Consider the following 27,147-nt stretch of genomic DNA (forward strand, 5'->3'; position numbering starts at 1 on the left):
TTCTAGCATTCCACTGAGAATTACCGAGAACGCTCACATGTATGACATTATACACAATTTCTCTTTCAGCTGATTTGGGGGAAGCTTTATGCGGTTGTATGTAAAATATATGGCTGTACATTTCCTGTTAAGAGTCTCATAAGCTTCCTCTTGGTATTGGGGGGAAAACGTGAATGAAAAATGTTTTGCTTTGTTTTTTAAATCATCTGGAATCATCGAAACCAAAAAAAAAAAAAAAACCAAAAAAAAAAAAACTCCAGCATGATTTTATGCATGATACATCAGAGACATTCATACACCTTTTATTCATCGAGGGTCGCTTTAAAAGGGTTCTCAAGCATCATGACCATTTCATTGATTTGAAATGATCATGGTGCCTGAAGTCTGTATGTGCAGTGTTTTGCTTTTAAAAGCTACACACAGGTAGATTAACTTATAAGATGCCAGATGTGTAACTCCACCTCTGTTAGCATAATTTGGCAGCCCAGAACAAAGGTTTGGGCTGCTAATGTCAGTGCTGTGCAAAATTGGTATTGTATGCTATCCTAGGCATGCTGGCATCAGAGAGTCAAATTTGGCATGCCCCCCCTCCAGTCCATTCTTTCTGACCTCCCTACTTCTCCAGCGCAGGGAGTGAGGATAGCAATGGGGGATTGGGCTTCAGGGAGAACCTGGCAAGTCTTCCTTTAGAAAAAATAAAAAAAGTTTGGGGGCTTACCAGTTAAAAAAAAGTTCTCTAATCAAAAAACAGTGTTTTATGAAAACATTGGTTTTTGGTTGGAGAAGCCCTAAATAAACCAGCGCAGGAAATTCATTTTATTCTTGCACATATCATCCCTATATGCAAATGATGAAATTAAAATATAGCACCATCATGCTATATGCAAATTATGAAATTAAAATAAATTCCTGACAATCCTAAAAGTGTAGCAATAAGTAGACATATTTATAAAATACAGAATTAAATAAAATAGCAGAGATCGATATAGCTCTACATCTCCTGAACATTCCTACTCTAGGATGTGTGAGTGGCAGCAATTCATGTAAAATGGTTGTAAAAAAAATAATTCATTTTTAAAACACTAACATACCATCTAATGGTTTGTGGGGTTGTTAATAAACTCAATATACCCTAATATTACATGATCCTATAAAAGCTAGCTTCTGATCACCTTTATCTACTAGTCTTCCATTTATTCATCGTATGGGTGATGTTAGAGTTACACTGTAGTGCATCCAACAAGTTTGGCCAAATAAAAAAGAACGGTTAATTGTTGTGAGGGTGCAGCTTGTACCTATCGCTTGGCAAAGGCTTATTTCTTGGCTCTGTCCTTTGCGAAGAGCAGTCAAAGCTCCATCTCGTAGTCTTTCAATGGCTCTGCGAAGAGCTGCCTGTAGCTGCTGCCTGAAACCAGAATTGTCACATCCCAGGTTATATGGGAGAAAGGTTCTGAGAAGACGGAGCTCCTGTGGAGAAAGGGGCTGGCTGGTTCGAGTACCACAGCAGAGGAAACTCAGAGCATTTAGACGAACTCCATCATCAGCAGACTCCAGGCATGCTTGCAACCTCTTCTCCACATCTTCAGTCACTCCACCCAAAACCACTTTCTGTGCACGTAGGAGGCAGATCCACCCACACAGATCTGAAGGACTAGGACCACTGAGTTGCTCTGACAGCAAAGTAAAAGACTCTGAGAAGCAGCTAAGGGTGCAAGGCAGAAGGTGTGTGGCAGCATTACTTTGTAGGGAGCTTTCCGTGGATCTAAGTGCATCACAAAGATGAATAAGCCAGGTCATTGCCCAGCATCTGCCCAACTCCTTCTCATCCTGCTGGACCTCTAGGCTCCACTCCTTCCGTTGCAGTGTTATGAGGATACGATAGGTCTCTGAAGCAGGAGGACACAAATAGTTTGTGGAAAGGCAATTGAACAGGTGAGCTGGGAGATTTGGGTACATAGTGAGGGTCTGTAAAAAAAACAGAATATTACTGAGCATCTGACATCCAATAACACTACTAAAAATAATACAGACTAGTTGCATGTTGGTCTATGTTTTTTCCTATCCCATAAACTATTGTTCAGTAGGGTTTAAAAGGGTTCAATCCCCAGTCATCAGTGGAACTGCACAGTAAGCCGATTTGATGCGCATGCCCTCACTTAGTAAAAATCTGGATGGATCTTGGTCAGCAAAGAAGGAAAAGTAAATGTCATCCACTGACGTCACAGGGGAAGGGGGCAGTTCTATATCATCAGCAACATTTACTACCTACTGCAGTCTCCAGTCACAGAATGCAGGGACACAGTGACATATTGACAAGGGAAATCTGGGAGCCTTAACGTGTTCAATGAACATGGGTTTTTAAGGTTTTCAGAGTGGAAATACAGTCAATGGTCAATTTCAAAATTCGAAAACCAGACATGATTCACTATGAAAAATGTTTGCTGGAAAGAGTACCATTAGTCATTAAAGGCATAGACAATAAAAATACAGCATCTAGCAGATTAATGCTTCCGCCAGGTTCCTTTACATTATTTTCCATTAATTTTTATTTATCCAAATCTAGGATCCTACTAGATTAGGTCCTAGGAAGGGTATCAATGCACAGAGCGGAGTATATCTTGACCGGGACTGCCATGAGGTTTTCATGATCTTCTGCAGCATATCCTGAAGAAACACATCCTCTGATAACTCCATGAGCTGACATTCTGTGTGGTAAATATGCAGGCAATGTTGGAAGCAGCTGAGGATCAATCCAGACATACCATCAATCTGGCAAATGTGCAAGACAATAGTTTGAATGTGGGAGTAAGAAAAAAGCAGACTTAAAAATCCTATGGACAGTTTATAGTTATTTTTACCTATTCCTATATTTATCAAATATGCATTAGTAAGTTGTGAAAAAATAAAATTAAATACATAAATCCACAGCTCTGTCCTTTGCACCTGGCAGAGAGGAAATGTACAAAGAAGAGGAGAAATTGAAGGAACACTATGAGGTCAGGTTGTATTTAGGTGGCCGTCCCCCTTAAAAAGCTGTAAAACGTACCTTTATTCCAGTGCTGCGTGGGTCTGTCGGCACTGACTTCGCTCCTTATTAGCCTCCTTTGCTGAGTTAATCAGAATTTAAGATCTCAGCCAATCCAATGCTTTCCCATTGGAAAGCACTGATCCAGGAAGCACCTCTAGTGTTCATCTTAGTGACTGCCACTGGAGGTGTCACTAGACAGCAATGTAAACATTGCCTTTTCTAAGGGTTTACATTGAAAATCTTGCAGGGACACACTATACACACCAGAACAACTATATTAAGCTGTAGTTGATCTGGTGACTACAATATCCCGTTAAACGATGTTTCTTTTCTTCATTTGCAATGTTTCCCCTGGCTTTACCTTCTCTGAACTAGATCATGATGTACTTTGCTAAAAGTCTAACATAAGTCATGTGTGTACATTTCAGATATTTGACATTCCCTTTAACTATAATATGAGCTACAGTGGTTATTAATAAGCAGTATATTGATTCTGATATGTTTAAAGGGACACTATAATCACCTGAACAACTTTAACTTAATGAAGCAGTTTTGGTGTATAGAACATGCCCCTGCAACCTCACAGCTCAATCCTCTGCCATTTAGGAGTTAAATCCCTTTGTTTATGAACCCTGGTCACACCTCCCTGCATGTGACTTGCACAGCCTTCCATAAACACTTCCTGTAAAGAGAGCCCTATTTAGGCTTTCTTTATTGCAAGTTCTGTTTAATTAAGATGTTCTTATCCCCTGCTATGTTAATAGTTTGCTAGACCCTGCAAGAGCCTCCTGTATGAGATTAAAGTTTAATTTAGAGATTGAGATACAATTATTTAAGGTAAATTACATCTGTTTGAAAGTGAAACCAGTTTTTTTTTTTCATGCAGGCTCTGTCAATCATAGCCAGGAGAGGTGTGGCTAGGGCTGCATAAACAGAAACAAAGTGATTTAACTCCTAAATGACAGTGTATTGAGCAGTGAAATTGCAGGGGAATGATCTATACACTAAAACTGCTTTATTTAGCTAAAGTAATTTAAGTGACTATAGTGTTCCTTTAATATGTTGCTCCTCTTAATGGTTTTGTGCAGATTACATGCAACCTAGAATGGTAAATGCAAAGCTAAATAAGGATATTGCAAATTTACAGCAAAAGAGAAAAATAAATAAGTTAAACTTACGGGCATTTCAGCACCAGCCCAAAGCAGCAGAGTAACTTCAGAAAGGATCTCCCCATTGTTTGCCACCAATAATCCATTCCGTACAAGCAGGATCTCAGCTATATGGTCACGCACGCGCTGTAACCAGAGGCACAAAACTGCAAAAATGACGGAGCCAGGTCAGTACATCTTATCTAACCTAAATTCAAATAACTCAAAAAAAAAAATGTTTCTATATATTAAAAACATTGGCTGCTCACCTTGGAAGCTGTAATATTCTTCGGTTTGTCCCCTACATATAGAGCTAATAGCAGGAAAGAGATGTTCCAGCATGGTCTTTTCCTGAGCAATAAACAAAACTGACTCAGTTCCAATAACAGGCAATACGTAAGAAATATTCATTGAAGGAAACCTCTAAGCACCATGATCATTACAGCTAATGTACTGAAACGAGGATTTGGATTGTTATATGGCTCTCTGGTGCCAGCATGCCTAGAATAGAATCCAATGCAAATTTTGAACAGCACTGACATTAGCAGCCCGAACCTTTGTTCTGGGCTGCCAAATTATACTAACAGAGATGGAGTTACACATCTGGCAGCTTAAAAATTAATCTACCTGTGTATAGCTTTTAAATGCAAAACACTGCACATACAGACTTGGGTACCATGACCATTTCTAATCAATGAAATGGTCATGATGCTTGAGGTAACCCTTTAAAGTGACCCTCCATGAATAAAAGATGTATGTCTCTAATGTATCATGCATAAAATCTTGCTGGAGTTCTTTTTTTTTTTTTTTTGTTTCGATGATTCCAGATGATTTAAAAAAACAAATTAAAAAAAAAAACTAAAAAAAAAACACAATGAAACCTTTCCCACCACAACTCTGATGTCCCCATTTATAGTATTTTTACGTATGCTAATATACAAATTAAATACATAACTTGGGGAAAAATGTATTTATGCACGAGTTATTAATTTAACTAGCATATACAAGGATAATTCTAGTATTCTAACCTGGCTAAAAGCCAATAGCACATAGGAAAGGAGATCTGCACGGCTACATGTCAGCAGTCCACGGATCAAAGCCAGTAGTCCAACTTCATCTGTGGGGGAGCATGGCATGGACACAGACAGCCCCCCAAATCTCACCTTTCCAGTACCTGCCAGAAACAAGTCATTAGTCACTTTCTAAATCCTAGAATTTGAATTATACTACAGAATCTCTTCTAAACCAAAAAAGTACCAATCCTTTAAAAAGCAAGTTGCTACATTCTCTGCCAGAAGTAAGCAGGTGACTCACAGTCTCTTAGCCACAGGACCAGATTCAATCCAGCTTGGGCTCCTAACTCCGTCGAGGGTGATGTGTTTACTAGTGAAGCCATTGCGGTTCCAGCCAATAGCCTGGTATCTCTACTTGCATCCTATAAAAGACAAATGTTCGCAACACACTGTAAGCATAGACATTTTTGAGAAGTTTTATATGTATCTCGGTGGTTTAATGTATTACCGGGTATAAAATTACATTTTAAACTGTAATGCACACATGCCAACACATCTGAGACTATGCTTCTGTCCAAAAGCGGGACTGACACCATCTTCAATGGGACAACATAATGGTGGCTAAAATAATGACATGGCGGGGGCGTGGCTTGGACGCCGAGGCTAATGGCGGCGTAAACCGGGAGCTCCCCAAAGGCTCAGCACAAATCCTCGCCCGACAAGCGATAACGACCGCATAAATGGGAAGAAACCATCGGACATCGCAGGCCAGTCAGCCCTCCAGCACCCCGAAGGGGGCACAACAACCAGCCATGAGGCAATTTCTCGTGCCGCCGGCCGAGCCGCCAGCCCAGGCCTCAAATGACTCCGAGGCCTCAGGCCTCTCCCGCCCGACCTCACCACATGTTGAGCACCCAGGGGGAAACAGCACTCATCACCCCCAGCCTGAATGGATCGAGATGATCCGAAACCTACCCACTAAAGCCGACCTGAAAGAGGCCAACGCCGCCCTACACAAGTCCCTCTCAGAGGAACTGCGCACCATGCGGGAAGACATTCAGGGCACCCAACAGAAGGTGGCCCAATTGGAAGCCGACTGCGACCACATGGCAGCGGCGCAATCCGCAACCACCTGCAAACTCCAACAGCAGGGGGTCCAACTACGGCAAATGGCGCAGCACATTGAAGACCTTGATAACCGTGGGCGGCGGCAAAACATACGGATCAGAGGTATGCCAGAGGACTTAGACCACACCACCCCTATCAGGGACACGTTGTCAGAGCTCTTTAACAACCTCCTCGGCCGACCGCCAACCACCCACATAGAATTTATTAGGGCACATCGGGCCCTCAGGCCGAGAGGACCCCCTGACGCCCCTCCTAGAGACATCATTTGCTGCCTTGCCCACTTCCAGACAAAGGAAGACATCCTACACAAAGCCAGAGACACCAAACAAGTGATCTCCAATGGGGTAGAGGTACAACTGTTCCCCGACCTATCACCAGCGACACTTGCCTACAGGAGAGCGATGCGCCCTCTCACACGGGCACTGCAGACCAACAAGGTCCGCTACAGATGGAACTTCCCTACGGGCCTACAAGCAACCACACAGAACGGTCCTTTCACTGTGAGAAGCGAAGAGGACATGGAAGACCTCCTGAGGGAGCTACACCTCACGCCGGTCCAAATGACCTGGCCAGACCCTCTGAACTTTTACTCCTTTCCACAGGGGCCGAACCCCCCAGCCCCAAGCCAACAGCAACGAGTGAGGAGGCCCCGACAGCAAGCTACGAGACCGTCTGGCGCACCACACTAACGGCCCGAAGTGGATATTACCCGAGACTGGACATTGTGAAAGACTTGGCCTAACCCTGCACGGCCCTCCTGAACACCCCCGACCACATGCCTTCCCGAGACACTGCCTGAACTGTTTACCACACGGAACCAGCACAGCAATGTGGAACTGTTACCGCAAGCGACCCCCCTGACGGGCCGAGCCACCACACCAGCGGAACCACCGAGAACTGAGATGGACTAACGCTGGTGGACTAATACTAACACTGCCAGACCTGGCATACAGAACTGCTGTGAGCCCTGGCTACTACTAATACTGCCAGACCGGGCATACAGAACTGCTGAGAGCACATGCTCGCAAGTACCCCAGGGCCGTTAAGGAGGGGGGTGGAGGGGGGGAGGGGGGGGACCTGACTCCCTGGCTGGGGCCTGTCGCCGCCACCCACCCGGCCAGTAATGACCCTCGGCGAGCTGACCGGGAGGGGTGGTGCCGGCGGGCCACACCTGGGGAGAGGGTTCCGGGGTGGCCCGGAGATACTGGAACCCGGGGTAGCCAGATCGCAGACTTGACAAACATTGATGGAGTGACGACAGGGACCCACGGGGCCAACGCACACAGAGGGGCGACGACACCGGGGGTGACCTCAAGCCCACTCACTAAGCACACCCCGGAGCCAAGACGAAGCGGACAGACCACTGACAGACAGGGAGCGCACAACGCACACTACCCGCTGAAATAGAGACCAAATGGACGGGGGGGATTGAACGGGAGGGGGAGGCGAGGGAGGGATCCGGGTCATGACATAGAGTAATAGGCCTCTACAGGCAAGCTTCACGATGTCCACAGCTAGTTGGCCAAAACTTTGTTATCGTTTTGATAGACTCGTTGTCTAATGTATGCAATGTTAATGTTAATGTTTTAATGATGTTCTCGATGATATTGCTAAATTTCGTTGACTTTACTCCCACACAGGCCACGAGGCCACACAACCTCGGGCGAGGATTACGACACCAGCCACATACGAGACGCGCATTGGAGCCACAGGGGATCGACACGGGTCTGTGACGGCAGTAGGTGACCAAGGAGAGATCCGACGGTTACGGACCGGACTCAGACGTGCCCGCTAGGTGAGCCCTGACCTCCTTTCACTACCCCACGGGACAAGGCGTCAATCCAAGGTGGGCTGCCCACACGGGTCTCAAGTGGAACCGTGCGCCGCAGCTCCCCGACGCCTACACCCAGACGCCACCGTAAGGTGACGAGACCTATACACCCCCTTACCCCTGACACCTCCCCCTACACCACGCCCCTATACCCCCTCCCTCACCCCGCACCCCCCCCCACTACTGACGGAGAGACCCCACTAGGCAAAACATGGCACTGACCCCCGCCCCCCTCACTATCATGACTGTCAACGCCAGGGGACTCAACCAGCCCGAAAAACGGACTGGAGCCCTGAGGGACTTCCATGCCCGCAGGGCCTCAGTGGTCATGATCCAGGAGACACACTTCAGGAAAGGTGACAGACCGAAACTGACGGACCACCACTACCCGCACGGATACTTTAGCGACTTCCAAGGAGGCAAATCTAGAGGGACTGCCATCCTCATTAACAAACGAGTGCCGTTCCAGGAGGGGGGGTGCCTCACCGACGACGAAGGTAGATACCTTTTCCTCAAGGGCAAGATAGCCGAGCAGACTTACACATTTGCAACCATCTACGCCCCTAACAGACGTCAGTGCCGCTTCCTACTCCAGACACTACGCAAACTCCACACGTTCGCTGAAGGGACACTGGTACTAGGGGGGGACTTTAACATCACACTGGACCCAACCTGGGACTGCTCCTCCGGCACGTCCCATACCCCACCACAACAGCTACACTCCCTCAAGTCACTCCTTAGATCACACCGGCTGGTAGACTGCTGGAGAGCTCATCATCCCGACGAAAAAGACTACACACACTTCTCCCACCCCCACCAGACATACTCCAGAATAGATCACTTCTACACCACACAACACGCGCTACCTCTAGTGGAAGACGCGACGATTGGTGTGGCGACGTGGTCGGACCACGCACCCGTTACCCTACGCTTAAAATCCCCGCTCTACCGCCCCTCCATCACTAAATGGAGACTCAATGAGTATCTCCTGACCAGAACAGACCTCACAAACCACATCGGAGGAAAAATCAAGGACTATTTCCTAGACAACCCCCCAACAGAGACGTCCCCGACGCTTAGATGGGAAGCCCACAAATGCGTGATTCGGGGACACTTTATACAACAAGGGGCCCTACTCAAGAAACGCTCCGAGGCCCGCCTGACCCAGATCCTGACGGACATCCAACACGAGGAAGACCTAAACAAACACTCACAACACTCCACACACCAAACGAAACTCCTACAGCTGAGACGCGAGTTAACCTCGCTGCTCCACTCTAAATTCCACAGGGACGCGATAAGACACAAAGCGTTCTTTTCCATACACGGGAACAAGAGCGGAAAACTTTTGGCCAAGATGCTTACCAAAAAGAGACAGCTCACATACATCGACAAAATCAGAGATAAAAGCGGTAAACTCCATCGCCTCCCGACCGACATACTGACCACTATAAGGACGTACTACGCGGACCTTTACTCCCTGCCACAACCACACACAGAGACGGCGAAAACACGACTACGAGACAAAATACGCACATATCTCACCACCCACACATCCCCGACTATAGATGACACAACTGCAGCAATGCTAGACGAACCTATCACTCTGTCAGAGCTGGCACAGGCGATCAAACAAACCAAACCGGGCAAGAGCCCAGGCCCTGACGGCCTCCCATTAAAATACTACAAGACCTTCTCGGACAGTTTATACCAGCCACTAGTAGACTCCTTTAACGCGGTGAGAGAGGGCCAACACATCCCCAAACAAGCCCTGACAGCCCACATCACCATAATCCCCAAGGAGGGCAAGGATGGGGAACACTGCGGGAATTACAGGCCAATCTCCCTCATCAATTGCGATGTCAAACTCCTTGCAAAGATCCTGGCGTCGCGGCTACAATCGCACATCCCCAGGCTGGTCCACCCAGACCAGGTCGGGTTTGTGGGAGGTCGTGAGGCCAGGGACAACACCATTCGCACACTCACCCTCATGCACGGCAGGGGGGCGGGAGCCGGGGGCCTTCTCCTGCTATCCACGGACGCGGAGAAGGCCTTCGACAGAGTCGGTTGGACATACCTTTTCGACACCCTGACACACGCGGGCCTGGGAACCCACATGATGCGCTGGATCACCGCCCTATACCATGAGCCGACGGCACACGTCCTGGTTAACGGCGCGCTGACCCCCGAACTCACAATACACAACGGCACCAGACAGGGCTGCCCCTTATCCCCACTTTTGTTTGTCCTTGCCTTAGAACCATTCCTGACACATATCAGAAGCAACATTGACATCACAGGCATCACGACGGGCGACGTCCACCATAAAGTGGCCGCCTTCGCAGACGACCTGTTATTCTTTATCACCAACCCAGAAATAACCTTGCCCAACATCCAACAGGCCTTTAAGGAATTCGGAGAGATCTCCAACTTAAAAATCAACTATGCTAAATCCCACATCCTGAACGTCAATATCCCCAAAAGACGCGCTGACCCCCTACGCCAGAGCTTCCCATTCCAATGGGCAGACCAAAAAATCAGGTACCTAGGAACCTGGCTGACTAGGGACAGCAAAGACCTCTTCCAAGCCAACTTCGCCACCACACTCACCACCTTCCAGAAAGACATGAAAGAATGGGCACACCCACACATATCCTGGCTCGGGAGAGTCCAGGTCATCAAAATGAATTTCCTCCCACGCCTACTATACCTCTTTCAAACCATCCCAATTAAACTCCCCGGGGCGTTTTTTGCCACACTAAACACAGCCATGATCAAATACATCTGGGACGGTAGACGTCCCAGGATGAAAACCACCACCCTAATGAAACCGAAAAACATGGGGGGCCTAGCACTGCCGGACTTCCGCTCATACCACACGGCCACACATCTCCAGAGGGTGATGGAATGGACGAAAAGCGGAGTCCATAAAATGTGGAAAATAGCGGAGGAATCGGAAGCGAGCATGCCGCTCGCAACCATACCCTGGGGCAGGAAGGACCCAGACACCCGAGCCATGTCCCCGTACATTAAATCCACTCTGGACATCTGGCGCAAAACGGCGAAAACACATAGCTTGGCACCCTACCCATCCCCCCTGACACCTCTGGTACATAACGCAGACTTCCAACCGGGCTTCGACCCGAAAGCCTTTCAAAACACCCCCCAGACCCCGATTCCGAGACTGCACCACGTCCTCACCAACGGCAAATGCATACCACTAACATCCATGCTAGGAGGTGAGACACCCACCTTCACACAATGCTTCAAACACGCTCAACTTACCGCCTTCATACGCACCCTACCGCAAGGCACCGCACTCACCAGGACCCGGACAGCGTTCGAGACACTGTGCGATAGCCCAGACCCAACGACACACGGGGTCTCCCTCATATACACATTATTACTAACAGGGACACCTACTGCTAAACCTTTATTCATGGGGAAATGGGAAGCGGCGCTGAACACGACATTCACAGACGCAGAATGGGAGCAGATATGCTACCTCACCCACCACTGCTCGACACACAGCAAGACCCAGGAGACAGCATTCAAACTCCTGACAAACTGGTACCGCACCCCACACCTCCTCCACAACATAGACCCAGAACACACCAATCTCTGCTGGAGGTGCGAGAAGGAAACAGGGACCGCAATCCACGTATGGTGGGAATGCGAAATAATTAGACCATACTGGGAAGACATACACAAAATTGTAAAGATGTTCTCGGACGCCCCCCCCCCCCTGGAACCGGCAGCAATGCTCCTTCACCACACCACAGTATCTAAATCCAAATACAAGAGGTCTATGACGGTTAGGATCCTAAACGTAGCTAAACAGATAGTCCCCCTCTACTGGAAACAAAAGACCGCACCCCCGCTGAGGGTATGGTTTGCCAAGATGGAAGAACTTAGGGCCACAGAAAACCTGCTCATGTCAGCCTCAGACAAACCCCAGACATACGCTGAGACCTGGACATTGTGGCTCCTTGAAACCGCCAAGGACACCTTCCTGGACAAGCTCAAAGACAGAGACACGACTGGACCCCGACCCCCCCCTCCCCCCCCCACCACGGCTTAGACTGAACGCGACTCGAGACTGGAACCCAGGACCGGCCCACCCTGGAGCTCCAATGCGCACCTCCACTCTACTAAAATAAAGACACGTTCATTCTGCGCTGCTACCTACACAGCAGCACTCAACATATCACGCTTTCAGACACAGGTTTAAGTATACCACAGCGGTCACACGCAACGCCCCGCTGTGGCACACATAGCTAACAGATCCCGAACGGGAAGGAGACCCAATACCAAGTACTGCAACACTCCTCCCAGAAGGTGCATACTACCATGAGCCTCGAACACACACTAGGGATGCAAATAATCCAAGCACACGCAACTTGACTAACATAACGCTGCATGCCCACATGTTATACGGGACCTGCGAGCCAGACATTACAAGGGGCCTGCGAGCCCAACTGAACATGCAAAAGTACTGCCCTCAACAAGGGACAGGGCACACATTATGCTCTTGCTCAAACACCTGTGACACTGTATCAACCTGTTTACTTACCCATGAGGGCCTGCGAGCCCGAGATCTTTTTGATACTGATCGTTAAACCTGTCTGCATATTCTAACTTGACTAGAGACCTGCGAGTCTCCAAACTTTGAACGTAACCAAAACAAAAATAAAAATTATATTTACAAAAAAAAATAAAAAATAATGACATGGCAGGCAAGCACCCAGCATCACAAAGACTAGTGAGATGAAGGGACAACGCTCTAGTATAAACTGATGAAAGTGAACAAACTGATAATCTTATATAAACACAAAAAAGGTTTCAAATGCAATACCTACTTGAGCTATCATGACTTGCACCAAGAATTCCAGGATGGTTTGGATGGAGTTTGGACTAGAAGCAGGGGTCCAAATCTGTGGAATGATCTCTTCTGCCAGTTCCCTGAATATCTGAAGACATATCTGGAGAGAAAACATGATGAAAACAGTTCAGGCTCTATATAATACCAATATTCTTTACAATTCTAATCACAAAACAGAACCATGCATAACATAACGGGCGAATACTCTTCAACATGTAAGTTTATCTAATAATGATCAAATAGGTACACAACTTAGTTTTCAATTTAATAAGTTTCCCAAAGTGATATAATGTGGTTAGAATATTTTTAAATAAATGATTATAAAGAATTTGGAATATTCTTCAAAAATGGTATCAAACCATTTAGAAAGATAATTAAATCGAGGCCTTAATCAAAAAGATGTATTCATTAATGTTAGGAAGTCTTAGAGGGTTATTCACTAAAGTGAGAGTTCAAAGTGATTTTTTAAATTTAGAGCCAAAAAAACTAAACTGAACACAGACTTGACTTGGAGAAATCTTCTAATTCAGTTTGTATAGATTAAATGTCTAAATTCACACTGAATTTCCGACAATTCTCAAGTTAGTAAACAACCCTAAAAAATAAATTTAAAATTTTAAGTCACAACATGTGAATTGGAAAAATTCTCCAAGTTAGCCATGTTTTCATTTCAATGTAAATAAAAAAAAGAAATGTAGAATCACATTAAATAATAAAAGTATGGAGGGGGCGGAGCCTGACAACCAAGGAGAGCGGACGCATGATCCAGAAGCTCCGAGCTGCAAACAACGAAAATCGGCGCATAAATAGCCATTACCACCCCCAAACGCCAACGATCATCTGTGGGAACACCTCATGGGTCGCAAACACAAAAAACACCCAGAAAAAACGGCCCCGGGGCTCACAATCGGTGAAATGTGGCAACACGCACGCGGCCTGAGCGGAGCCAATATGGCGGCGCTCCATGGAGGCTGCTCGGACTTCTCGGATAACGGCTCAGGGGGAGCCGAAGATGACTACCTCCAAGCTCCAGACCCGACACCGAGAACGAAGTCTGGGAAAAGCACAGCAGACCCCGATACAAATTTGGTGACCACTGGGGTGCTTAAAGGACTGCTGGCGGAACTCCAGAAGAACATCCTTACGGATGTCACTGCTCTCCGGGAAGAACTACGAGGCCTCACAAGCCGCCTAACAACTCTTGAGGAAACCTCCCAGGAACAGCAGCGGACCATAGCCTCGCTGCATAAAGAAATCCAGGACCTGCGGCACCAAAATGCGCTGCATGACAGAAAGTTCGCCGCCCAGGAAGACGCGAGCCGGAGGCTCAACATCAAGGTTAGGGGGATCCCGGATGGGATACCGGAGGGGGAACTGCCACGAGTGATTACCCGCATTCTACACGCTGTGTTACCCCCAGGCCCCGCCAAGGCTATTGCGCCCACAGCCATGTTCCGGATACCGAAATCCCCTAGAGCACCGCCAACAGCCACAAAAGACACCATACTGATCTTTCAGAACAGCACAGACAAAACAACGGTCCTCACCGCCCTCAAGGGAAAAACTCCCGTGCGGTTCGAGAACTCGGAGATCACCTTCTACACTGACCTGTCTCAGGGTACTCTGGCCTGGCGCAGATCTCTCCGGCCGTTCACCTCCATACTCCAACGCCATAGTATACAATATCGCTGGCGAGCCTCCACCACATTATTTGTGCAACATGATGGGAAAACGCACCAAATCCTGGGCATACAGGACGCTACCAACCTCCTACATACCTTAGGACTGCCTCGAGACTCGATCTCACAAGGGGAACCCCTGACCCCCAACCCCCAGACCCACAACTGGGATCCGGCAGGAACGGCCCCATTCATACCGCGGAATACCACACCAATTTCATACGCATCTGTCACTACCTAAACAGACACGCGGGGAATGTTGCCCACCCGCTATGACACCTCCGGATTGACCCTACAGGATTACCCTCCTTCCTTGCCCAGCAGACATATCTGCCTAACGGAACCATCAGCCAGACGGCCCCACAGACACCGCTCCCGATGGAGCACAGGACCTTCTTTTTTTTTTTTTTTTTTTTTTCTTTTTCTTTTCTCTTTATGCTTGGCCCTCACGCTCTTTCCCAAGCTGTCCCCTGGTTGGACTGACCGATGTGTCTACATCCTAAACCACCCGGGACACACTGCATGTCTCTCCCCTCAGGACACTGCCAGGGTTTCTACCTTCAGGGGTGACAGCATTCCACGCCAACAGATCAGCATCAATGGCCGACACCGAGAAGCACAGCGGACTTCTCCACACTATGGACGGCCGCTCAAACGCCAATACTAGCCCATAATATGTACATTTTATAAATGTTACGGACATCCGTGAATCTTCCCTAAGCAAATACTGATCTGTTCCATCCCTTTATTATTTATGTTTTCATTCTATTATGTTTTCACACTTATATCTCCAGCCAAGATCTCCTGATCAGGACCAAACGCAGCTTTAGCTACACAGGCAACGACATACAATTACTTATGCAACACATGAATACCCATACATTCTTTCACCCTCTCGCAACCAATTTACAAATTTATGCTTCGCCGGCACTCAGTCACACTGAGAATAGCCGTCTCCCTTAGTCGCCTGTACAGGCAACAACACCGACACAGGCAGGACCATAGGCTCATGCACTACTCATACACTACACTTTCTCTCTGCCTGTAATCAATAGTTTAGCTTGGCTACTTCTTGATCGATGTTAACGATGGAACTACAAATCCTGAAATGCCATCTGCCGACCTGGTACGCCAGCAACTAATACCAGATTTATCTCTCAAGTGTACAATATGTCTTTCCTCTTTATCTTATTTCTCATGAAGCGTTCTCCCTCACCTCTCTGTGTAACTTAAGTGTTAATTGCATGTTTAGCTAAATTTCATCTGGAACCTAAGTCTGTCAAATGCTCAGTAATACCCAGCCAGATTTATTATGTTTCACAACAGGGCATTTTTAGCCTGACAAAGCGTGCACCAGTGTAAAAAGGTAGCCGCCGCACCTAGAAGCTACTTATGTTAAAACAAATCCCAACAAGACACTTGCCGGGACTGTAAGATCACATTACCACGGACATAGCCCGTGACCTTATAACTTCGCTTTATACTGTTTCTCTACGTGTATTATTATTCGTAAATTTATTACTTTACCAGTAAACGTTGCTAGTTAGCTACCTGTCAGACACACACAGGACCGCCTCATATCAGGTTCTGCAGCTCACACCCCCCCCCCCCCCATTAAGTCTACCCCAGGCAGAAATAAGGCACTACAGCACCCCACACGGCAGACGAGCGAGATTATAACACACCCGGGACCCAGACACCTACCGAGCCATATTAATACCTACTGATGGGAACGGTGGGTACACCGCAGAGCTAAACACAGCACTCCTTGACCCCACACCTCCTAGAAATGCTCTTTCCAGCATTAGGGGATTAACCCCGCAGCACATATGCCAGCAGAACAGATAGCTCTAACCAGCCTGACAAATACCAGGGGTCACAAGACTTATCCATAACCGTTGGCAGGAGCGTATATTTTAGAACACATTGGCCACTTTACGGTTAACATGCCTATCCAGCTACACCAAGCGTGTTTATTTTATTTTATTTTATTTTATTCTATTTTGTTTTATTTAAAAAAGTTCATAACTGTTAGTCTACGTTAATTCATAAATGTTAAATGTGCATCACATATCTGCTTAATTTTCCCTGAATGCATACATTTTCCAAGCCACATGCTACGATACGATGGGAAGGCCCAGGGGTGTTTATCGCGAGAAATAATATGTAGGCCTGCCTGACTGGGTCGCGACATGTATAAACTTTTGCAAAACGCAATGAATGTGATGCTATACTATTGCCTGTTATCAAAGTTAAACGACTGCGCTACTTATTATTAGTTTGTACCTAACGAGGGTTCATCTGCATAACCTCTTGGTTATCTCAATATACTGAACATATACTTTATTTTATTATGTATAGTCACAGGGTGAGATAAGATTGTCTACATACTATAAAAACTAAAATTGTGCATGAACTCTTGCCACTGTATAACCTGTATACAACTTGTACGCTGTTGTGGCGTTTTGCTTTTGCAACATATTTACATGCACAACAAAAATAAAGAATTAATAAAAAAAAAAAATAATAAAAGTATATGCTATTCTACCTGCCAAACGAATACACACAAAACCTCTGACTTTAATTGAATTATACTATATACTTCTTATGATATAAGAAGTCAATATACTGTATATACAGGTGTATAAGTCAATCTCCGCCTCGTAATGTCAATGGTGACTAGATAAATGTTCTTGTAAGTGGTGTTTATTTGGGCCTACATTTAGAAATTCAGTTTGAATTTACAACTATTGGCATTTTAATGAATTATCCTATTATTTTCACTAAATGCCTGTCCACCCCAATCCTAACATCTTACCTTGACAGTCAGATAGCACTGCTCACTGCCCTTGGTAGTTTTGTCTTGAAGAACTACAGAAAAAGTAGATTGTACTACAGAAAGTACAGAGTGGATGTGCTCCTTAAAGTAATTCTGGCTTGCCGGGCTCCCTTCCAGATACATACATACTAAATAGAGGACGAAGAATAAAAAAAAATATATATATCATGTGGCAAGGGTGAGTGGAGTGAGAGAGTAACAGAGGGATAAAAATAATAGATACATTGTATATTAAAGGGACAATCTAAGCACTAAAACCACTTAACCTAATTAAGTAATTTTGGTGCAATGATGTTTGCTCCTGAATTGGCAAATGACGGAATTTCCGTGCCTGAACTTTTTTCTCCAAAGAATCTAAGAAAAATCGAACTGGACAAAAGTCATCAGGCTCACAATATTTAACAATGTCTGGATTTTGTGATTTTGGCTTTGAGCAAACCAGAATTGTATCTGGTTTTCGTCCTGTTCTTATGATACCGGATGGTTGAAATCTGGGCCCAGATGTAAAATGTTTTTTAAAATATCCAATTTACTTTACCACTGGTAGTTCTAGCTGCAGTAGTTCAAAATAATCAACAGCAGTGCAATGGTTTCGTATGCAACAACTGGCCAGCTGCCACAAAAAATAATAAATAATAAATAAAAAAAATAAAAATAAAAGCATACAGGCGTCAATATGATTTCCATCTAACCATAGTGGGAATTATTTCCCATAATGTTGGCCCTATCTGTTAAACTGGGCTTGGAAGCAATTACTGCTCACTTCCTAAAAAAGCCCCATCCCATGCTGCCAAGAGTTATTTTTAGCTGCTTGCACACTGGGTACTAGTGCTGTCAGTGGGCATATAGTCAAGATTTCTAAAATGAACTTGCTAAATAGTAAGTTAAACTATTTAAATCTCTTTTTTTTTTTTTTGGTGTCCAAGAATATTCTGGCTTACATCCGGTCATTTTCACATGTGATTTCTATATAAAATATAGGATTCTGATATTTAATAAAGTGATTTCAAACCAGACACATCATTTTATGAATGACTGAATTTCAATGGTATTTGCCTTTAGTACACATGAGAATTTCATATTTAGTCAGAATCCTATCATTTACAAAAAAAATATGTCCATCACAGGACTAAAATGGGTTTTTAGTGAATAGTTTTAGCTTGTATTTAATACACATCCACTATCTGTATGTGTGTTTAGCTCTATACATCTGAAACAGTGAAATTGAAACAAGCGTACACTGAAAACACACAAGCCAGCAAAAGAAAATAAGATCCAATTATTTAAGAGAAATGAGTTAGGAGAGAATTAGTTAAAGCTATATAGAAATATGTTAAATAGAAAACTGTGATACACGCAGTAAGACATACCTGTCTGAAGATCTCTGAGTTGTAACACCTGTAGACAAAAATACAGAGGAGTGCTTGTATGGGAGGATAAAATGATAATATCGGCTGCAGCAATAGTTGCATTCACTCTTCCTGTTAGATTGTATCCTTCATGGATTTACCCACTGGGGTTATACCCTTAAAGGACACCTGTCTTGCCCCAAACAACTTATGCTCATTAGATTAGGCATATGATTTTATACATTGTGCTAGCAGTTTTGCTAACAAATGTATAGATTAGGAGAAAAACCTATTTAAAAACAGATTTTTCTCCCAGCTGTCCATCAATGCATCGGAGTGCCAAGGTATTGACTGGCAAGAGAGAGCAGAAAAGACCTCCCACAGGAGGTCCCACTACTCTCCTCTCATAGCAACCACAGAGCATGCAGTTGTGGTTGCAATGGAAACTCCCTAGCCGGACTTCATTCCATTCCGACAATGGCAACGAAGCAAGTGTACCGACATCACTGAGGACATTTTCCCTGCTTGTGGATCCGTCCCAAAAAGGGCAAAGCAAAGAAGAACAAAGATGGAGTGGAGGACGGTCCAGAGGTGGGTGTTACACAAAGAGTAACACCCATATAACAAGAAGATGGTGGTTCTGGAATGGAGGAAAAGTGAGTAAATATTTGTATTTTCCATTGAATATGCCAGAGCTTGACACATTTGTCTTCAATGTAGGGAGACAGTTAAAAAAGTTAGTAGTCAGTTTGTTTGTTTGTTTTTTTTCAAACTAACAAAGCTTTATTTTCAACAAAAAATAAATAAATACATAATTAAAAAAGGGACAGGCTATAGTCAGCAGAACCACTACAGCATAATGTAGTGGTTCTGGTGTCTACAGCTTGTCTCTACAGGCTTTTCAATGTAAACACTGCCTTTTCAGAGACTGTAAGCACTATAAACATTTCTTCTCAAGGAATGGGTTATAGTGCCAAGAGTTCCCTGCCACTGTCCCTCCATTCCATATTAAAACATTTTTAAGCAGTTGAACACTAGATAAGGGTCCCTGGCAACCCACAGCCCATTCCCCACTGGAGGTGTGGCTTATAGATTGCTCACTGATGCTTCCTCATTGTCCAAAGTAGCACAGAGAGAATGGGCTGCTGGGGACTCTCGTTTAGCATTTAAAAAAAAAAAAAAAAGTTTAACTTCGAATAAAAGGATGGCACCAGGAGACTGCAGACTCTGTAACCAGTTCAATGAGAAAAAGCAGTTACAAGTGCTACAGTGTCCCTTTAAATGTATTTTCAGACACCATGTAAACTTTTGTCAATTATTCAAGTTTGATTGTACTGGGGGGATAATAGAGTGTTTGATACAGCACTACATTCATTAGATTGTTTCTCCTATTCCAATATTTTGCAAACATTGTTTATAGAAACACTCCATGCACAAAAGCCACTACAGTGAGCTGTAATGGTTATGGTGCCAAGAGTGCCCCGGCGCTGCCACAATGTAACTAGTCAAAAAGTTTTTGAAATGTTTGACTTCTTACCTGGGGTCTGCTGGGAACTGCTTTTATATGGAGACCCGGAAGCTCTCTGAGCCACATCTGACAGTGCAGGACTTAAGTGAAGATGGCCCACAGGTAAGAAATCAAACGATTGTAAAATTGGTTTGACTACATACAACAACAGGCATAAAGACACTCTTAGCACCATAATCCCTATAGCTCGGTTAGGGTGCTTGGAGTGTTCCTTTAATCATTTCAGTTTCTGGAAATGGAAGATGCAAAATCTTATGCACTCCTGTTGCTATAATAAGAAAAGTACAGCGTTATCATTTGTCCTGTACTAAATGTTTAGCAACTGCCGCCATTTGCACACTCACCTCTACACCCTGTAACAGACTGGTCAACAAGGATTCTCGTTCTTGTGACACCAAGTGTGGCCTAACCTGGGAGAACTTCAAAAGAAGCTAAAAAGGAAGAGAAAAATGTAAATACTAGGAGTAATATTCAAACTTTAAAACGTAGAAAAGCAGGACTGTGCATGAAAACCCAGCCTCACTGGCAGTTACTGTAAATGTGGTTGCTAATTAAGTTTTCTTTTCTCATTTAAGATTCTGACCTTATGATTTGATCCTTCAAATCAGTGGTGGGTTGTAAATCTGTGTACATGTACGACCAAAAAGGGACAAGCATGCACTGCCGTCCTCTCTAAAAACAACTCTAGGGTTTTAACCTTTAAAGGAACACTCATCCACCATAACCACAACAGCTTTTTCTAACTCTCCTAAGCCAAGTCCTACAATGCATTGGCTCAATTCATGGACAGAGAGTGACGTGCTTTCCAAGTTGCTGTGCACTGTAACAAAGCACCACCTCTTTAGTGCTTACCTTTGGTTAAAGGGAATCTCCAGTGCCAGGAAAACAATCAGTTTTCCTGGCACTGGAGGTTACCTCTCACCCCCCAATCCCCGGTTACTGAAGAGGTGAAAACCCCTTCAGTCACTTACCTGAGACAGCGACGATGTCCCTCGTCGCTGTCTCCTCCTCCTTCTTACTCCGTCGGCCGGTGGGCAAGACTGATCCCGCCCACCGACCGAGGAGACCTAATGCGCATGCTAGAGGTGGAGTTTACCCTGCAAGGTAATTATTGCAGTTTATAAAAAACTGCAATAATTACACTTGCAGGGTTAAGAGTAGTGGGAGTTCCAAGTGTCTTATATTTAATAAGTAGGGGTATTTTTTAAGTGCTTTAATGAGTGCTGGCTTTATCTGCAATATGAGTAGGGGACATTTTGTTTTCCCATTTAACCATTCACATACATCCTTAATACTAGCTGGAGTATAATAAAACAAGTCCCATGGTGCTGCAATAATGTGTTGTAAAGGTTATTTGTTGTTGTTGTTGTTTTGTTGCTTTTTTACAATAACAGGGTATATTCAGTAAACTGTGAATTTTGGTGAACTGAAAGCTGACTTGCAAAATGTAGGATAAAGTGGTCAATCAATTACTATAGTAGAGTTTATTTCATAATTAGCTATTCGATCCAACATTTTGCAGGTCACTGTTTAAAGATTAAACTCTAATATTTTAACAGTGAATCCTTTTAGAACATAAGTAATACTATTAAAAATTATAAACAAGTATCCTCCCAAACAGAAACCTCTTGAGAAAAAGAATTGTTTTCCCCTTCAAATAGAATACATTATTAGGGACTTCAAGAAACCGAGGTCCACACTGCCAGCTCCAAGAAGTACAAATTAACTTACCTTTTCCAATTTCTGGAACGAGCAGGTGCTATTGCATGAATCAAGCTGGCACTTAAATATATAACAAAGCAAGGGAAGGATGTCGCCATCAGACAGTTGCCCCAAAACGTGCTCTGGAGACCCTAATAACTGTGCAGCTTCATCAAGATGTTTATCCTTACAGCGTTTTGCCGAGGTACTGGGAGAAAAAGATGAAAGCAAGAATAGGGGGACTGTAAACGAAGAGCTTTAACATGGTATGTGGTATTGGTGAATGCATACTACATTGCGGTTTATACAAATGATCTGAGACTATATGTAATAGGTGGTATCCATGTTACCATGGTGACAGGTCTGCCAATCTATATCTCAATAATACAGAAATAGCACTCTGAATCACCCACTCTGTAAATAGCTGCAGCTTTGCCATCATCGAGCCCAGTATGTTGAGCTGCTGGTCTTGGTAGTAACGGGCACATTGCTCAGCCTTTTTCAACATCTTCTCCACATGTGCCACCGTGGGAGCAGCCATGGGCTCACTTTCAGATGCCACAAGAGAGATGTCAAGATTACTTCATTAGAACAGAGCGCCACCTGCTGATGGGAGGATAGCTACACACGTAAACTGTGTAATAACCAAAGGCTGACTTCAGTAAAGAGGGTTATTCAGTAAACACCGGATGAAAATGACTGAATTCCGACCGCATTGGCAATTCTCATATTTACTAAAGCGGTCAGAATTCAGTCGGCAGGAGAAATATTTCAGCAATCCTCAGAATGCATGAGGTTTTTGGATAAAATGGACACTTTAGGCACACACTCCACTTCATTGCAGTGGAGTGGTCTGGGTGCACAGTCCCTGTCCCCTTAAGCTTGCATTGTAAAATATGTTTTAATGTAATGTTTACATTAAAGGGTTAAGACTGCCTCTAGTGTTGAAATTCCCCCCATAGAAAACCATTGAATTATTTACTTCCTATGGAGAGGGCATTTAAAAAATAATAATAACAATAAAAAAAAATATATATATATACATATTTAGTATCTAATCTTCCCAAATACTGCCCTTTCACAGTTTGTATTCCTCCATCCCCCTTACCAACTAAAACCCTAAAACAACCCTAAAACCCTACAACTCCTATTCCCCCAGGCACCCACTACCCCCATGCAGCCTATATCCCCCTGCATCCACTAGGAGCCCGTAACCCCCTGCACCCTTTACAGCTCCTTACTACAGCCCCTACTCTCTGCACCCACTACCCCCATGCACCTTCTAAAGTCCCTGCACCCACTACAGACCATATCCCAATGCACCCATTACAGCCCTTTTACCCACTGCATCAACTATAGCCCCTGCATCAACAATGCCTGCCTCTTGCGCTCATTACAGTCCCTACCCCCTGCACCAACCACAGCCCCTATAATCCTGCACCTACTACAGCCCCTTCCCCCTGCACCAACTACAGACCCTATCCCCATGCACCCACTGCAGCCCCGATTACCCCTTGCCCCTTCTACAGACCCCATTAACTCCTGTCCACACTTTCCTAACCCTCTCCTACACTATCCCCCCTGCGATTACCACTAATGTGATTTAGTGGTGGTGTTTATTCACACCTACTCCCCTGCATTCAAGCACATTCACTCTCTGCACATATACACCCTGCATTTACACACTGTGCACACACATCACCCTGCATTCAGACACTTATAGCCTGGTGTTCATGCACTCTGACCCTGCACACATGCAAACCTGTACTCACACACACAAACTACATGCAGATATGGCCTTGCCTTTACCCACATACAGACCCTCAAATATGTCCCTGCATACACACTCTGATGTCATGGACATACTTGAATGAATTAAAAAAAAACTAAACCACTCACAATCCTTTAAAGGGTCACTATAGTCCCCAGAACTACTACAGCTTAATGTAATTGTTCTGGTATCTACTGCCTGTCCCTTCAGGCTTTTTAATGTAAACACTGCTCAGTGTTTATGTTGCTGCTTAGGAAGAAATCTAGTGGCAGTAACTCAGAGGGCCACTAGAGGTGCTTCCTGGGTCAGTGCTGGACAATGTGCAGCACTGACGTTCAGGGTCTCCACCCTCTGCATGGAGACAGTGAACTATCCTCATAGAGATACATTAATTCAATGTATCTCTGTGAGGAGATGCTGATTGGCACAGTATGGCATTTTGCAGTTCATGTGCAATAGCCTTCCAATGCTTTCCTATGGGCTATTGTTAACCTATAGTGTCAGAAATACACATTTGTATTTAAATGTATTTAAATATACTCTGAATCCACATATGGTGCAGCGCTACGGAATGTGATGGCACTATATAAATAATAAAATAATAATAATATGGTGATACTACACACACAGACATATATATGTTCACAAACATATTCACTCAAATCAAATACACGGTACATCTACACCTCCATGTATATTGGTCTGCAGGTGTCCGAGGTCCTAATTTTGTCCGGGGGCCCAGGCCACTGTCAGTCTGTTACTGCCCCTGGCACCCATCCATTTGTGGTGGGTAGGGGCCCTAATTCTAATATTAAAGAGGGAAGGACCTAGTGCCCCAACCCCAGCCCTACCAATTGCCACTAATTAATTGAGGGCTCTAATTAATTCAATTATGCTATTGTCCACACCATCAAATAATGAGGTCCCCAGTCACCTCACCCTAATATTAGTGAGGAATGGTAAATAAATGGGTTATACAAATTATAGTTACCATCAGAAATCTTTTTCTAATTTTTCTTATCTTCAGCCCCTAAAAAGGAAAAATAAAAGTCCATAATAACCGACTCCACTAATAATAATAAAAAAAATGAAACCTGATTAAAAAAAAAAAAACTGAGGAAAAAAGTTAGATGAATCCATTTTATAAGAGAAACAACACTGCGCCACAGATGTAAGGACAACTTACTCTGTTGCTAAGGGTAGGTTACAGATCGGGCACACCGGGCACACCGGGCACACCGGGCAAATGGCTTTGCAGGGCCGGCACTATCACTCCCAGCACCCTCACTCACACACTTACACACACTGCACCCCTGACACTCACAGCACCCTCACTCACACAAACACTGCAACCCTGACACTCACAGCACACACAAACACACACACTGCACCCCTGACACTCACAGCACCCTCACTCACACACACTGCACCCCTAACACTCACAGCACCCTCACTCACACAAACACACTGCACCCCTGACACTCACAACACACGCACACTGCATTCTGACACTTACAGCACACACACACACACACACACTGCACCCTTGACACTCACAACACACTGCACCCCTGACACTCACAGCACCCTCACTCACACACTCACACGCACTGCACCCCTGACACTCACAGCACACACACACATTGCACCCCTGACACTCACAGCACACTCACACACACTGCACCCCTGACACTCACAGCACCCTCACTCACACACACACACACTGCACCCCTGACACTCACAGAACCTCCACACACACACACTGCACCCCTGACACTCACAGCACCCTCACTCACACACACTGCACCCCTGACACTCACAGCACCCTCACACACACACACACTGCACCCCTGACACTCACAGCACCCTCACACACACACCTGTTTTGTACCTGTCATGCTGATCTGAGATTAATTATCCATGTTGTTTTTTGAAATCAGGTTACATGTGTATGTATGTGGAATACCTATCAATGCAGACCTACTTTTAAAGTAGTACTGTATAATGAACAGCTAAATAAACACTAGAGGGCACAATTATGCCACTAATATGTAATGCAATATTTTCAGAGGTGTGCAGTCAGTGGATGGTTATATATGAGTGATGGCATACCCTGGCGCTGCAGATGTATTTCCCATGATGATAAGTCATAAACCTGTGCAGTGTCAAGGTTAACAATCATTAGATTAGCATTTCTACAGATATATATGTTGGATAAGTGCAAGATAATACATCCTGGGCGTAAAACCCAAGGGCAGGGTATAGAATATTTGAGTCCTTCCTAACCTCAACACCTGAGAAAAGGGATTTAGGGGTAATTATTTCTAATCACTTAAAGGTAGGTCAGTGCTTGGCAAATCCCAGGCGCCAGGTCCCCTGGGTTTGGTTGACCTATTTCCTCCTCAATCCCCGTGCAGCTCTCTGTGTGCCTGTGCACCAGGAGGAAGTGAATGGATCTGTAATTTCTTACTCCTGGCGCTGAGGCCACGCAGGGGAATGGCAAGCTAGCCGGGCATAAGGTAAAGTCTGTTCTGCATGCTGACCGCCCCCATTCCACAGAGCCGGCCTCCAACCCGCCCGCATTCCTCTAAGCTCACCCGCCCATTCCACTGTGCCGGCCTCCAGCCCACTGCCCATTCCTCAGACCTCGCTCACCTGCCCATTCCCCTGCTCTGCCTCAGCGCCAGGAGGAAGTGATTACAGTTCCCATCAGTTACTCCTCGCGCATAGAGATCTGGAAGGGGCTGGAGAAATGCGAGGAGAGGGGGTCTGGACCAGCCGCAGCCATCTCCCATCACCCACTAATCTAATGTCACATGCAGCCCAGTCCCACAGGACCACAGGGAAGTCACCCTCCTGAGCCTAAAAGGTAGGAAACAGGAGGGTGGCTAATAATATGTTTGTTTTTTATTTCTTTGTGTATCTGTCATGTGTGTGACATTTATGTGTGTCTCCATGAATCTTTGTGTGTGTGTATCTATTTGACTGTATCAAATAATAAATAAATACATTGTGAGTGTGTGAGAGAAAGTGTGTGTGTGTGTGGCAGTCAGTCAGAGTGTGTGTCAGTCAGTGTGTGTGGCAGTCAGTGTGTGTGTGTGTGTCAATCAATCAGTCTGTGTGTTTTTCAGTCAGTGTGTTTGTCAATCAGTGTGTGTGTCAGTCAGTGTGTGTGTGTGTGTGTGTGTGTGTCAATTAATCAATGTGTGTCAGTCAGTCAGTGTGTGTATGTCAGTGTGTGTGTGAGTGA

At 45.1% G+C, this 27,147-nt stretch overlaps 1 protein-coding gene across 1 annotated transcript in view; it reads right to left on the reverse strand.

The window, feature by feature from the left end:
• The window catches only part of LOC134611005 (tRNA (32-2'-O)-methyltransferase regulator THADA-like), a 38,900-nt gene extending 16,201 nt beyond the window's left edge, over window positions 1-22,699 (reverse strand). Inside the window, exons 1-12 of the mRNA XM_063454480.1 lie at window positions 22,540-22,699; window positions 22,157-22,334; window positions 20,770-20,856; window positions 18,919-18,946; window positions 17,528-17,676; window positions 13,008-13,130; window positions 5,491-5,611; window positions 5,205-5,350; window positions 4,446-4,527; window positions 4,207-4,343; window positions 2,572-2,769; window positions 1,296-1,965 (exon numbers count right to left, since the gene is read on the reverse strand). Coding sequence (XP_063310550.1) covers window positions 1,296-1,965; window positions 2,572-2,769; window positions 4,207-4,343; window positions 4,446-4,527; window positions 5,205-5,350; window positions 5,491-5,611; window positions 13,008-13,130; window positions 17,528-17,676; window positions 18,919-18,946; window positions 20,770-20,856; window positions 22,157-22,334; window positions 22,540-22,667 — 2,047 coding nt within the window. The 5' untranslated portion in view covers window positions 22,668-22,699. The remainder of the gene's footprint in view (window positions 1-1,295; window positions 1,966-2,571; window positions 2,770-4,206; window positions 4,344-4,445; window positions 4,528-5,204; window positions 5,351-5,490; window positions 5,612-13,007; window positions 13,131-17,527; window positions 17,677-18,918; window positions 18,947-20,769; window positions 20,857-22,156; window positions 22,335-22,539) is intronic.
• Between the last annotated feature and the right edge of the window lie 4,448 nt (window positions 22,700-27,147).

This window comes from Pelobates fuscus, chromosome 5 (genome assembly GCF_036172605.1).
Source record: "Pelobates fuscus isolate aPelFus1 chromosome 5, aPelFus1.pri, whole genome shotgun sequence".
Classification (NCBI taxonomy): Eukaryota; Metazoa; Chordata; class Amphibia; order Anura; family Pelobatidae; genus Pelobates; species Pelobates fuscus.